Source organism: Alligator sinensis, unplaced genomic scaffold (assembly GCF_000455745.1).
Source record: "Alligator sinensis unplaced genomic scaffold, ASM45574v1 scaffold650_1, whole genome shotgun sequence".
NCBI lineage: Eukaryota > Metazoa > Chordata > Crocodylia > Alligatoridae > Alligator > Alligator sinensis.
In genome coordinates, this window is record NW_005842674.1 from 126,255 (window position 1) to 137,639 (window position 11,385).

At 57.1% G+C, this 11,385-nt stretch overlaps 1 protein-coding gene and 1 long non-coding RNA gene across 2 annotated transcripts; one reads left to right on the forward strand and one right to left on the reverse strand.

The window, feature by feature from the left end:
- Positions 1-322: 322 nt before the first annotated feature.
- On the forward strand, positions 323-3,780 carry LOC112551940. Its single transcript, XR_003096279.1, has 4 exons — positions 323-569; positions 1,010-1,084; positions 1,850-1,987; positions 2,720-3,780. It is a non-coding gene; the product is annotated as an uncharacterized LOC112551940 (long non-coding RNA).
- A 2,033-nt stretch (positions 3,781-5,813) lies between these two features.
- On the reverse strand, positions 5,814-10,941 carry LOC102380682 (vegetative cell wall protein gp1-like; the record flags this gene model as incomplete). The annotated part of the gene is made up of 5 exons (XM_014524813.2): positions 10,216-10,941; positions 9,295-9,402; positions 7,940-8,078; positions 7,169-7,378; positions 5,814-6,289 (listed from the first exon to the last, which is right to left on the reverse strand). Coding segments are annotated over exons 1-5 (1,179 nt in total), but the record flags the coding sequence as incomplete, so codon positions are not given.
- Between the last annotated feature and the right edge of the window lie 444 nt (positions 10,942-11,385).

An 11,385-nucleotide genomic window follows, 5' to 3' on the forward strand; every position in this document is an offset into this window, starting at 1 on the left:
TTGCTTTCAGAGGCCTCTGGGATTTGTAGTCCAGGAGCCCAGCCAATGGGGCTCTGCAAGGTTGCTCCACATTGCTTTTTTTTTTTGTCTTCCTGCTCCCAGAGGCCTCTGGGATAGTAGCCTGGATTTACTGGGATTTGTAATCTGGAAGCACAGCCAATAGGAGCTCTGTATTCATCACTACTTCTTCCTGTTCACAAAGGCCTCTGGGATTTGTAGTGCAGAAGCACATCTGGCAGGCCTCTGCAGAGTTGCACCCCGCCCCCCCCGGGGGGGGGGGGGGGGCGCTGACTGCAGTTTGCACTGCAACTCCCAGAAACCCCGAGGGGACTGGGACCAGGAGGAGGGGGCCACCAAACCAGGGGAAGAGGGAGGAATTACAGGGACCCCTAAACAGCATTCATTTCTTGACTCGCTTCAATCATGGGTTGCAAGAAAAAATCATTAGTAGAGTACCGCCGGGAATACCCTGACCTAGAAGTGAAACGGGTGAAAAAGCTGGGCAAGGAAGACCAGGAGATTTTGAAATGCTATCGATGGAGGAACTGGCAAAGCATCCTGTCGACCAGGTACGCGCGCTTTGCAGTGCATGATGACGCGTTCCCGTCACCATAGCAAAAGACCTGAGATTTCTTGTTTTAACCGATCTGTAGGGTTTTTTGCTTTGTTTGCGCACGTGCTGCCCAATGGACATGAGTATGCCTGCAAGCAGGTGCGATGCACTGCTTTGTGGAGGGTCACTGGTTGTATTTTGATGCGTGGCTCATTTCCAAATGCTCTGCCTAATGCTGCACAATCAATGCCGATCGAAAGGATTGCATTTAAAAATAAACCTTGGGATTCTCCATCAGAATTACGAAAGCCGACTCGTACGTTACCCGTAGGCCGCGTTTCTCCCACGAGACCATCTTCGCATTGCCCTGGGACGTATTGCTTGTGTGAAACCACCTCTGCATTTGAGTTCAGCCTTTGCTGGGGGGACATTTCTAACCGTCCCTTCTCTCCGCAGCACCAGGACAACGGGGCAGCCATCCGGATGGCACGGATCAAACAGGCTATCAACGAGACGAACAAGACGCTGCAGGTGAGACTAATCTTTCCACTTCCTCGGTGCCTTGTTGGTGGGGTCAGCCCTGCACGGCCCCTCTCCGAGGGAGGCACGACCCCGGCACGGCTGTAGTAGTGCCCCCCACTCTATCTGTATCAGCAAAGCGGGGCTTCATGAGAGCCTGGCTTAGCAACCCAGAGTCTCTGGGGAACCCGCACCCCGCCGGGAGCAGAGTTCAGGCCCATGCCTCCCCGTTCGTCCCAGGGAAGCACTCACAAGCCAGGAGACACCAGAGCCGCCATGGCCCTCGGACCTCATCTCTGCCCCCATGGGGGGTTGTAGTGGCAGGACCCCACTTCTCAGTGCAGAGGGCAGGGGCTGCCCTTGTCTCATCCCAGTACACGAGAAATGGGAAGGAAAGAGAGAGGAGGCAAATGAGCAGGGAGTGGTGGAGAGCAGAAGGAAAAGTAGGGGAGATGAGTGGATGCACGTGTGTGTGTGCGTGTTATCGTCTGCCCTTTGCAGGAGGAGAATGGATTCACAGGGCAGCCTGCCAAGCAGACCAGTCTTCCCATTGCACAGATGGGGAAGCTGAGGCACGGCTCATTTTAGAGCATGCAGCATCAGGGCAGAACCGAGCACCCGAGTCACGGTGCTCAGCCCAGGATGACACGTGGCCTGGGCGATTCCCTGTCCCCTCTCCTCCCATGGCACCTCAGTCTGTGCCCACCAGTCGCATGCAGCCCGAGTGGTGTATGTACTGGTGCTGAGTCCTGTCTCCCTTCTTGCCCGTGCCTGCAGCCTCTGGAAGACTCCTCGGACCCCAGGGTGCTGAAGTGCCTGCAAGACGTCAAAAAGCCCATAAGCGAGGTTGTCCACCAAGTCACCCAGAATGAAAGCTGCACGTGAAGCTGGAAGAGAAAGCCAGCCGTGAGACTTGTAAATATTGTTTTAAAAAAAATCTGTTTAACCTCCTCTAATTATATCGGTTAAATGATTAACCGATAACACAGCAGTGGGGACACAGCTTGTGCTGAGAGCCACTCTGGGCTCTTGCGGCCCTTTGACTGGGGGAGGTGGGTAGGAGCCCAACCCAGGCAGACAACACAGCCCCGGCGAAGCCCTGGCTGGGAGGCAGGGAGCACCTGTGAATTCTCCCCCTGCTCAGATGGGTACAGGCGGGGAGAGGGTTTGCCTTCCTTTATAGCCGGGCCACGGCCTCTGCCTGGGGTCTCATAAGCACCTACTGACAACATTTGCAGGAGCAGGATGCTGGCTGCTGCGGTCCCCCTGCTTTCCCTGGGGCGGGGGCAGGTGTGATGTCTGGTGTTGTCAGGGGTGATTGTGTAGTTTTGCTCAGAGGTTGCACAATGGGTTTGTCTGGGGTGGTTTGGACAGGGCTGATCCTGCCTCAGGCGGGGGTTGGACTAGATGGCTGCCTGTAGACGTGCAGGGACACTGCTGCAACACCCTGTACTTACAGGCCTCCTCCTGCCCCTGGAGCACGTGTAAAGATGCCCAGTGTGACCTTTTCAGCTCCCTTTCAGCCCCACGGCTCTGTGACTATGCGCTCCCTGGCATGGCCCTCATACCCAGCCATGTGCTGCTGCTCTGCTCCCCCACATCCCTCGCCAGCTGCCCCATAACGTGAGCTCTCTCTGCTCTCCCCAGACATGAGGCAGGCCATCCTCATCATGCGGCAGCACCAGGCCAATGAGTCCAGCCAGCTCTACACCAGCAGCAAGCAGGAGGCTCAGCAGCCCGGCCTGCTGGACACCGTGGACAGCTGCTTCTTCACCACCTCCAACCTCTACCCCTGCCACGCCAACATCGCCGCTGTGGGCTCTGGTGGCCACGCTCCAGCAACTGACCAGGAACAGGCATTAGGGACCAGGACATGGAGAAGCTGCCGCAGGAGGTGGGAGCAGCTGCAGTGTCTGGATCAGGGCTAGTTGGACTATGCTTCCCTTTGGCAGAATCCAATCTTTATTTTTTTTTTTAATAATTGCAACAGTTAAAATCGATTTCAGTTTTCAGGATTTCACAAAATTGGTGGTGGGGGGGGCGGGGGGCGGCGCAGACCATTGAGTAATGACTATGGACTGTTAAAAGTTTATGAAATCGCGCGTTCAAATCTATAAAAGTAAAGGTTCCCGCTTTAAGTCATTCTGGTCACTCATCAGGAAAAGCTGGGTGGGCAGAGGCCAGAAGAGGACCCAGGCCAGGTGTGACATCCACAAGGCGAGGGTCCATCAAAACAAGCGTCAAGGGCCCCCTCCCACGAGTACAAGGGTTAAGACAGGGGATGCCTGACTGGGGCAGCATGGCTAGGAGATAGGGGATCCTCAGCTGAACCCACTCGGGGGACAAGCACACATCAGTCTCCACACTTGCACTAGGCTTACGTCAAGTTCACAAATACACCTCACCAAACAAGCAGATCCAAGCAAATGCACGGCCCAAGACAGCCATCAACAGACCCAGATACGGTTGAACACACAAATCACCAACAATTGGACACGGATGTTAGTGGTGCTGGCCCGGCAGGGGTATAGGCCACGGATTGTGGACAAGCAGCAGTCGACGGTGGCAGTGTTGGCCCAGCAGTGGTAGAGGCCAGAGATGGTGGAAAAGCAGCAGTCCGCTGCGGTGGTGCTGGCCCGGCACGGGTAGAGGCCACAGATTGTGGATAAGCAGCAGCTGCCAGTGACAGTGATGGTCTGGCAGGGGGAGAGGCCAGAGATAGTGGATAAAAAGCAGTCGACGGTAGCAGTGGGGGCCCAGCAGGGGGAGAGGCCACGGATTGCGGATAAGGAGCAGTCGACGGGAGCAGTGGTGGCCCGGCAGGGGGAGAGGCCATGGATGGGGGATAAACAGCAGTCGACAGTAGCAGTGGTGGTCTGGCAGGGGGAGAGGCCAGAGATAGTGGATAAAAAGCAGTCGACGGTAGCAGTGGGGGCCCAGCAGGGGGAGAGGCCACGGATTGCGGATAAGGAGCAGTCGACGGGAGCAGTGGTGGCCCGGCAGGGGGAGAGGCCATGGATGGGGGATAAACAGCAGTCGACAGTAGCAGTGGTGGTCTGGCAGGGGGAGAGGCCAGAGATAGTGGATAAAAAGCAGTCGACGGTAGCAGTGGGGGCCCAGCAGGGGGAGAGGCCACGGATTGCGGATAAGGAGCAGTCGACGGGAGCAGTGGTGGCCCGGCAGGGGGAGAGGCCATGGATGGGGGATAAACAGCAGTCGACAGTAGCAGTGGTGGTCTGGCAGGGGGAGAGGCCAGAGATAGTGGATAAAAAGCAGTCGACGGTAGCAGTGGGGGCCCAGCAGGGGGAGAGGCCACGGATTGCGGATAAGGAGCAGTCGACGGGAGCAGTGGTGGCCCGGCAGGGGGAGAGGCCATGGATGGGGGATAAACAGCAGTCGACAGTAGCAGTGGTGGTCTGGCAGGGGGAGAGGCCAGAGATAGTGGATAAAAAGCAGTCGACGGTAGCAGTGGGGGCCCAGCAGGGGGAGAGGCCACGGATTGCGGATAAGGAGCAGTCGACGGGAGCAGTGGTGGCCCGGCAGGGGGAGAGGCCATGGATGGGGGATAAACAGCAGTCGACAGTAGCAGTGGTGGTCTGGCAGGGGGAGAGGCCAGAGATAGTGGATAAAAAGCAGTCGACGGTAGCAGTGGGGGCCCAGCAGGGGGAGAGGCCACGGATTGCGGATAAGGAGCAGTCGACGGGAGCAGTGGTGGCCCGGCAGGGGGAGAGGCCATGGATGGGGGATAAACAGCAGTCGACAGTAGCAGTGGTGGTCTGGCAGGGGGAGAGGCCAGAGATAGTGGATAAAAAGCAGTCGACGGTAGCAGTGGGGGCCCAGCAGGGGGAGAGGCCACGGATTGCGGATAAGGAGCAGTCGACGGGAGCAGTGGTGGCCCGGCAGGGGGAGAGGCCATGGATGGGGGATAAACAGCAGTCGACAGTAGCAGTGGTGGTCTGGCAGGGGGAGAGGCCAGAGATAGTGGATAAAAAGCAGTCGACGGTAGCAGTGGGGGCCCAGCAGGGGGAGAGGCCACGGATTGCGGATAAGGAGCAGTCGACGGGAGCAGTGGTGGCCCGGCAGGGGGAGAGGCCATGGATGGGGGATAAACAGCAGTCGACAGTAGCAGTGGTGGTCTGGCAGGGGGAGAGGCCAGAGATAGTGGATAAAAAGCAGTCGACGGTAGCAGTGGGGGCCCAGCAGGGGGAGAGGCCACGGATTGCGGATAAGGAGCAGTCGACGGGAGCAGTGGTGGCCCGGCAGGGGGAGAGGCCATGGATGGGGGATAAACAGCAGTCGACAGTAGCAGTGGTGGTCTGGCAGGGGGAGAGGCCAGAGATAGTGGATAAAAAGCAGTCGACGGTAGCAGTGGGGGCCCAGCAGGGGGAGAGGCCACGGATTGCGGATAAGGAGCAGTCGACGGGAGCAGTGGTGGCCCGGCAGGGGGAGAGGCCATGGATGGGGGATAAACAGCAGTCGACAGTAGCAGTGGTGGTCTGGCAGGGGGAGAGGCCAGAGATAGTGGATAAAAAGCAGTCGACGGTAGCAGTGGGGGCCCAGCAGGGGGAGAGGCCACGGATTGCGGATAAGGAGCAGTCGACGGGAGCAGTGGTGGCCCGGCAGGGGGAGAGGCCATGGATGGGGGATAAACAGCAGTCGACAGTAGCAGTGGTGGTCTGGCAGGGGGAGAGGCCAGAGATAGTGGATAAAAAGCAGTCGACGGTAGCAGTGGGGGCCCAGCAGGGGGAGAGGCCACGGATTGCGGATAAGGAGCAGTCGACGGGAGCAGTGGTGGCCCGGCAGGGGGAGAGGCCACGGATTGTGGATAAGCAGCAGCTGACGGTGGCAGTGATGGTCTGGCTGGGGTAGAGGCCATGGATGGTGGATAAACAGCAGTCGACAGTAGCAGTGGTGGTCTGGCAGGGGTAGAGGCCACAGACTGTGGATAAGCAGCAGCTGACGGTGGTAGTGTTGCTCTGGCAGGGGTAGAGGCCAGAGATAGTGGATAAATAGCAGTCGACGGTGGCAGTGTTGGCCTGACAGGGGTAGAGGCCACGGATTGTGGATAAGCAGCAGTTGACAGTGCCAGTGGTGGCCCAGCAGGGGTACAGACTACAGATTGTGGATAAACAGCAGTTGACGGTAGCAGTGGTGGCCCGGCAGGGGTAGAGGCCATGGATTGTGGATAAACAGCAGTCGACGGTAGCAGTGGTGGCCCTTGTGGATAAGCAGCAGCTGACGGTGGCAGTGATGGTCTGGCAGGGGTAGAGGCCATGGATGGTGGATAAACAGCAGTCGACGGTAGCAGTGGTGGCCCGGCAGGGGTAGAGGCCACAGATTGTGAATAAACAGCAGTCGACGGTAGCAGTGGTGGCCCGGCAGGGGTAGAGGCCACAGATTGTGAATAAACAGCAGTCGACGGTAGCAGTGGTGGCCCGGCAGGGGTAGAGGCCACAGATTGTGAATAAACAGCAGTCGACGGTAGCAGTGGTGGCCCGGCAGGGGTAGAGGCCACAGATTGTGAATAAACAGCAGTCGACGGTAGCAGTGGTGGCCCGGCAGGGGTAGAGGCCACAGATTGTGAATAAACAGCAGTCGACGGTAGCAGTGGTGGCCCGGCAGGGGTAGAGGCCACAGATTGTGAATAAACAGCAGTCGACGGTAGCAGTGGTGGCCCGGCAGGGGTAGAGGCCACAGATTGTGAATAAACAGCAGTCGACGGTAGCAGTGGTGGCCCGGCAGGGGTAGAGGCCACAGATTGTGAATAAACAGCAGTCGACGGTAGCAGTGGTGGCCCGGCAGGGGTAGAGGCCACAGATTGTGAATAAACAGCAGTCGACGGTAGCAGTGGTGGCCCGGCAGGGGTAGAGGCCACAGATTGTGAATAAACAGCAGTCGACGGTAGCAGTGGTGGCCCGGCAGGGGTAGAGGCCACAGATTGTGAATAAACAGCAGTCGACGGTAGCAGTGGTGGCCCGGCAGGGGTAGAGGCCACAGATTGTGAATAAACAGCAGTCGACGGTAGCAGTGGTGGCCCGGCAGGGGTAGAGGCCACAGATTGTGAATAAACAGCAGTCGACGGTAGCAGTGGTGGCCCGGCAGGGGTAGAGGCCACGGATTGTGGAGAAGCAGCAGTCCACGGTGGCAGTGTTGGCCAGGCAGGGGTAGAGACCGGAGGGGTCGGAGAAGCAGCAGTCCATGGTGACCAGGAGGTCGATATGCTGAGCCTCCCGCTTGCTGCCGGTGTCGAGCTGGCTGGACTTGTTGTGGGGGGTGGTGCAGCATGATGAGCACGAGCTGCCTCAGCTATGGGGGGAGCAGAAACAGGTTATGTTTGGGGGCAGGGAGTGAGGGAGGTGGGGGAGCGGGGCAGCAGCACGTGGCTGGGTATGGGGGCCGAGCGAGGGAGCTCATCGTCTCAGAGCAGAGGGACTGCACAGGAGCTGCAGAGGTTACATCAGTTATCTTTACATGTGCTCTGGGGGTGGGAGGGGGTCTGTAAGTACAGGGTGTTGGAGCAATGTCCCTGCACATCAACAGGCAGCCATCTAGTCCAACCCCTGCCTGAGGCAGGATCAGCCCTGTCCAAACCACCCCAGACAAACCCACCGTCCAACCTCTTAACAAGACGACACAATCACACCTGACAACACCTTACATCATAGCTGCCCCTGCCCCGGGGAAAGCAGGGGGGCCACGCAGCCAACCTGCTGCTGCAAAGGTTGTCAGTAGTCACTTATGAGATCCCAGGCAATGGCCCTGCCCCTGCTATAGAGGAAAAAACAACCACCCAGTGCGTACACGCCTGACCATTTGACCGATGCAATCAGAGGAGGTTATGCAAATATATTTCTAAACGATAGTTACATCTCTCGGGGCCGGCTTGTTCCTTCTGCTTCTGGTGCAGCCTGTAATTCTGGAGGGCCCAGCGCACGACTACTGTCAGGCCGTCTTTGAGGGCGCAGATGAGCTGCAGGATGCAGGGGCTTGGGAAGAGTTTCACGATCTGCAGGGATGTGCAAGAGGTAAGACAGGACTCAGTGCCACCCGGGGCCGAGCACCACCCCACTTGGGCTGCATGCAACTGATGGGCACGTGCCCGCCGAGGGGCTGTGGGAGGAGAAAGGGAACAGCTCAGGCCACGTGATGTCCTGGGAACATGGTGCATCATCCTGGGCTGAGCACCGTGACTCCGAGGTGATCAGTTCTGCCCTGACTCTGTGTGCCCCAAAGACAGCCCTGCCTCAGTTTCCCCATCCGTGCAATGGTGAAAACACTGGTCAGCTTGCCAGGCTGCCCCATAAATCCATTCCCAGCTGCAAAAGGCACATGCACACTCATCTCCCCTCCTTTTCCTCCTGCCCTCTGAACCAAACCCTTGGCACAGCTCTGCTTCCACCCCTCCTTGCACATCTGCCTCCTCTCTCTCCTCTTCCCATCCTTCCTGTGCTGGGATGAGACAAGGGCTGGACCCTTCCCTGGGGCAGCCCCTGCTCCGGAGAACAACCCCTCTGCACTGAGGAGCTGGGTCCTGCCGCTACAACCCGCCATGGAGCAGAGCTAAGGTCCGAGGGCCACAGCAGCTCTGGCATCTCCTGGCTTCTGAGTGCTTCCCCGGGATGAAGCGGGGATGCCTCGGCTGGGGAGGACGGGCTTTTCGATCAATGTTTCTCATGCTGCAAAGAGCTCAGGAAACCTCACTGCTGCTAACGCTGCAGACTCCTCCAGGGAATCTCTGGGTCTGTCACATGAATCTGGATTGCCCACCGCACGGTGCTAACGCTGCCTGGCACCCCAGGGGTTGCTGTATGGCCAGGGTTGGCATCCCCAGCCTGGAGAAACCCTGTAACATCCACAAGGTGAGGCGGGGGTCCATCGAAAGAAGCACCGAGGGACCCCTCCTGCAGAGGGCAAGGGCAGGGCTGGGGACACCTGCCTGCAGCAGCACCGCTGGGGACAGGGGATCCCCAGCTGAACTCAAGGCAAGGACGTGACCTGAAGGGGCCTCTTTCCAGTATGGCATATCCCTTCCCACCTGGGCCCCTCTACTAGCCGGGCCCTGCCTGGGAACTTGGCTTCTGATGACGGGCTGTGGGGCACCACTGCAGCCCTCCCGGGGGTCGTGCCTCCCTCGGAGAGCCCCGCAGGCAGGCTGAGGGGCCGTGCAGGGTTGACCCCACCATCGTGGACCCGAAGGAGCAGAAGTAGTCCATTAGTCTCACCCGCAGCAAGTCCACCAGAAAGTGGATTTCCTCCTCCATCTTTATCACCATCCCCCTTGCAGAGCAGTAAGTGGTAGAGAAGTGATCACTCCGTGCATGGCACAGCTCCTGCTCTGGGGAGAAGGGACAGTTAGGAAGAGGCAGAACCCGCCCCCAGCAAAGACTGGTATTAAATGCAGAGATGGTCTCATATGAGCAATCTAGCCCGGGGCAATATAAAGATAGTCTCATAGGAGAAATATGGTCCCGCTTTCAATCCTACAGTTTGTTTTGCAGCATGTCTGTGAACAAAGTGAGACATTTAAAGATTAGGCATTCACCAATAAAGATTGTTTGGGCCAATACCGATGGTCGACTATCGATCAGCCATGTCAGCTGAAACCGATCCGATTCCCAATATGCAACCCGGCAGCTCGGAGAGCAGCGTCCGGACGGTAAGTCTGTGGCGGGGAAAGGGGCATGGAGACGCAGATCAAGGCCACAGAAGTGAGGGAAGGAGTGAGGCAGGGGCAGGCACTGCCAAGCTGGGCTGGGCATGGGGCGGAGGGGGAGGCGGCTCCTCAGCAGTGCGCACACCCCAAGGGAGGCATGGGGAGGATTTTTGTGTGCGATGGGCAGCAGTGACGCAGGGAGGGAAGTTGTGGAGGGGGGCTATAGCCACCCCAAAATTCGCTGTAGCCTCCTCCTCCCAGCGCCACCACCAACTGCCCCTCCTTGAGCGCAGCCAAAAAAAGCTGATTGCCAAGAATGTCAATTTTCCTTTTATCGGTGCCGATATGACGTGGACCGATGTATCAGTGCACCTCTATTAAAGATAAATTTAAAGGGGAAATCTCAGGTCTTCTGTTACCGTTCCTGGAACGCATCATTCGAACCCCAGGGCACGTTCTTTGGAATTGCCTCAAAGCAAAAAGCACGTACCCAAAAGAGTAACTTCAAATCCTCTGGTACTTCCACGCTGTCTTCACATCCTTCAGAGGAGTCTTCCACCGTATCCGATCTGGATGTCTCAGTGTCCTCTGTGCTGTCGCTGTCCCTTTCCCCACTGGATGGGTCTTGACAGTTCCTGTGCCGAGGGTGCCTTCGCCCGGTGGATTTGGCTGCGACCTCCCCGTCGTCTGCTACCGATTTCTGGTAGAGAAAAGGGTGATGAGGAACAGTCTGCATGGGTTCACCAAGGGCAAGTCTTGCCTGACCAACCTGACTGCCTTCATGACGAAGTGACTGGCTCTGTGGGTGCGGGCAGACCGGTGGATGTGGAGCACCTTGATTTGAGCCAGGGATGTATTTGGTAGCTGTGTTGGTCTCAGATGCAAATAAATGCAAAACTCTAGGACTCTTGGATTCAGAGATGATACGTGTTATTAGACCAACTAAGAAATCACCAAAAAATGATCTTTTTTCAGCAAGATTTCAGGCACTCAGTCTCAGGGACAATTAAAGATGCTAAATGCTGAACAAGAAAGATTTCTACACCTCCCTGCCTTTCTGCTGTCTGACACCCCAGGGAAGGAGTCCTGCCTCCTCTGCCCATCAAAGAGCAACTCACAAAGACCCTCTCATGGCCCCAGAGGAACAGATGACCACCTTCAGCTTCCTCTGTGCAAAAATCACATTTATTTTCTACCTATCGGGACTTTTTACCATCTTTAATTTTCCCAGAGCCTGAGGAAGGGCGTGTGCCTGAAAGCTTGCAGAAAAAAAGTCTTTTTTTTTTTGCTATTTCATTGACTTTAGCAAGACTTTTGATATGGTCTCCCACAGCACTCTCACAGGCAAGCTAAGCAAGTATGGGCTGGATGAATGGGCTGTAAGGTGGATAGAAACTTGGCTGGCGCACGGGGCTCAGAGAGCAGTCACCAACAAACCTGCCACCCACCCTCCATACCTACATGCCAGGCATATTGCACCCAATAAGGATCTTATTTGGGGCATCTATTTACCATATTTATCGGTGCCGATACAACATGTATCTATGTATCAGTGCACCTTTATTAAAGATAAATTTACAAAGAAATCTCGGGTCTTTTGTTACAGCTCCTGGAACGGGTCATTTGAACCCCGGGCTGCGTTCATTGAAATTGCCTCAAA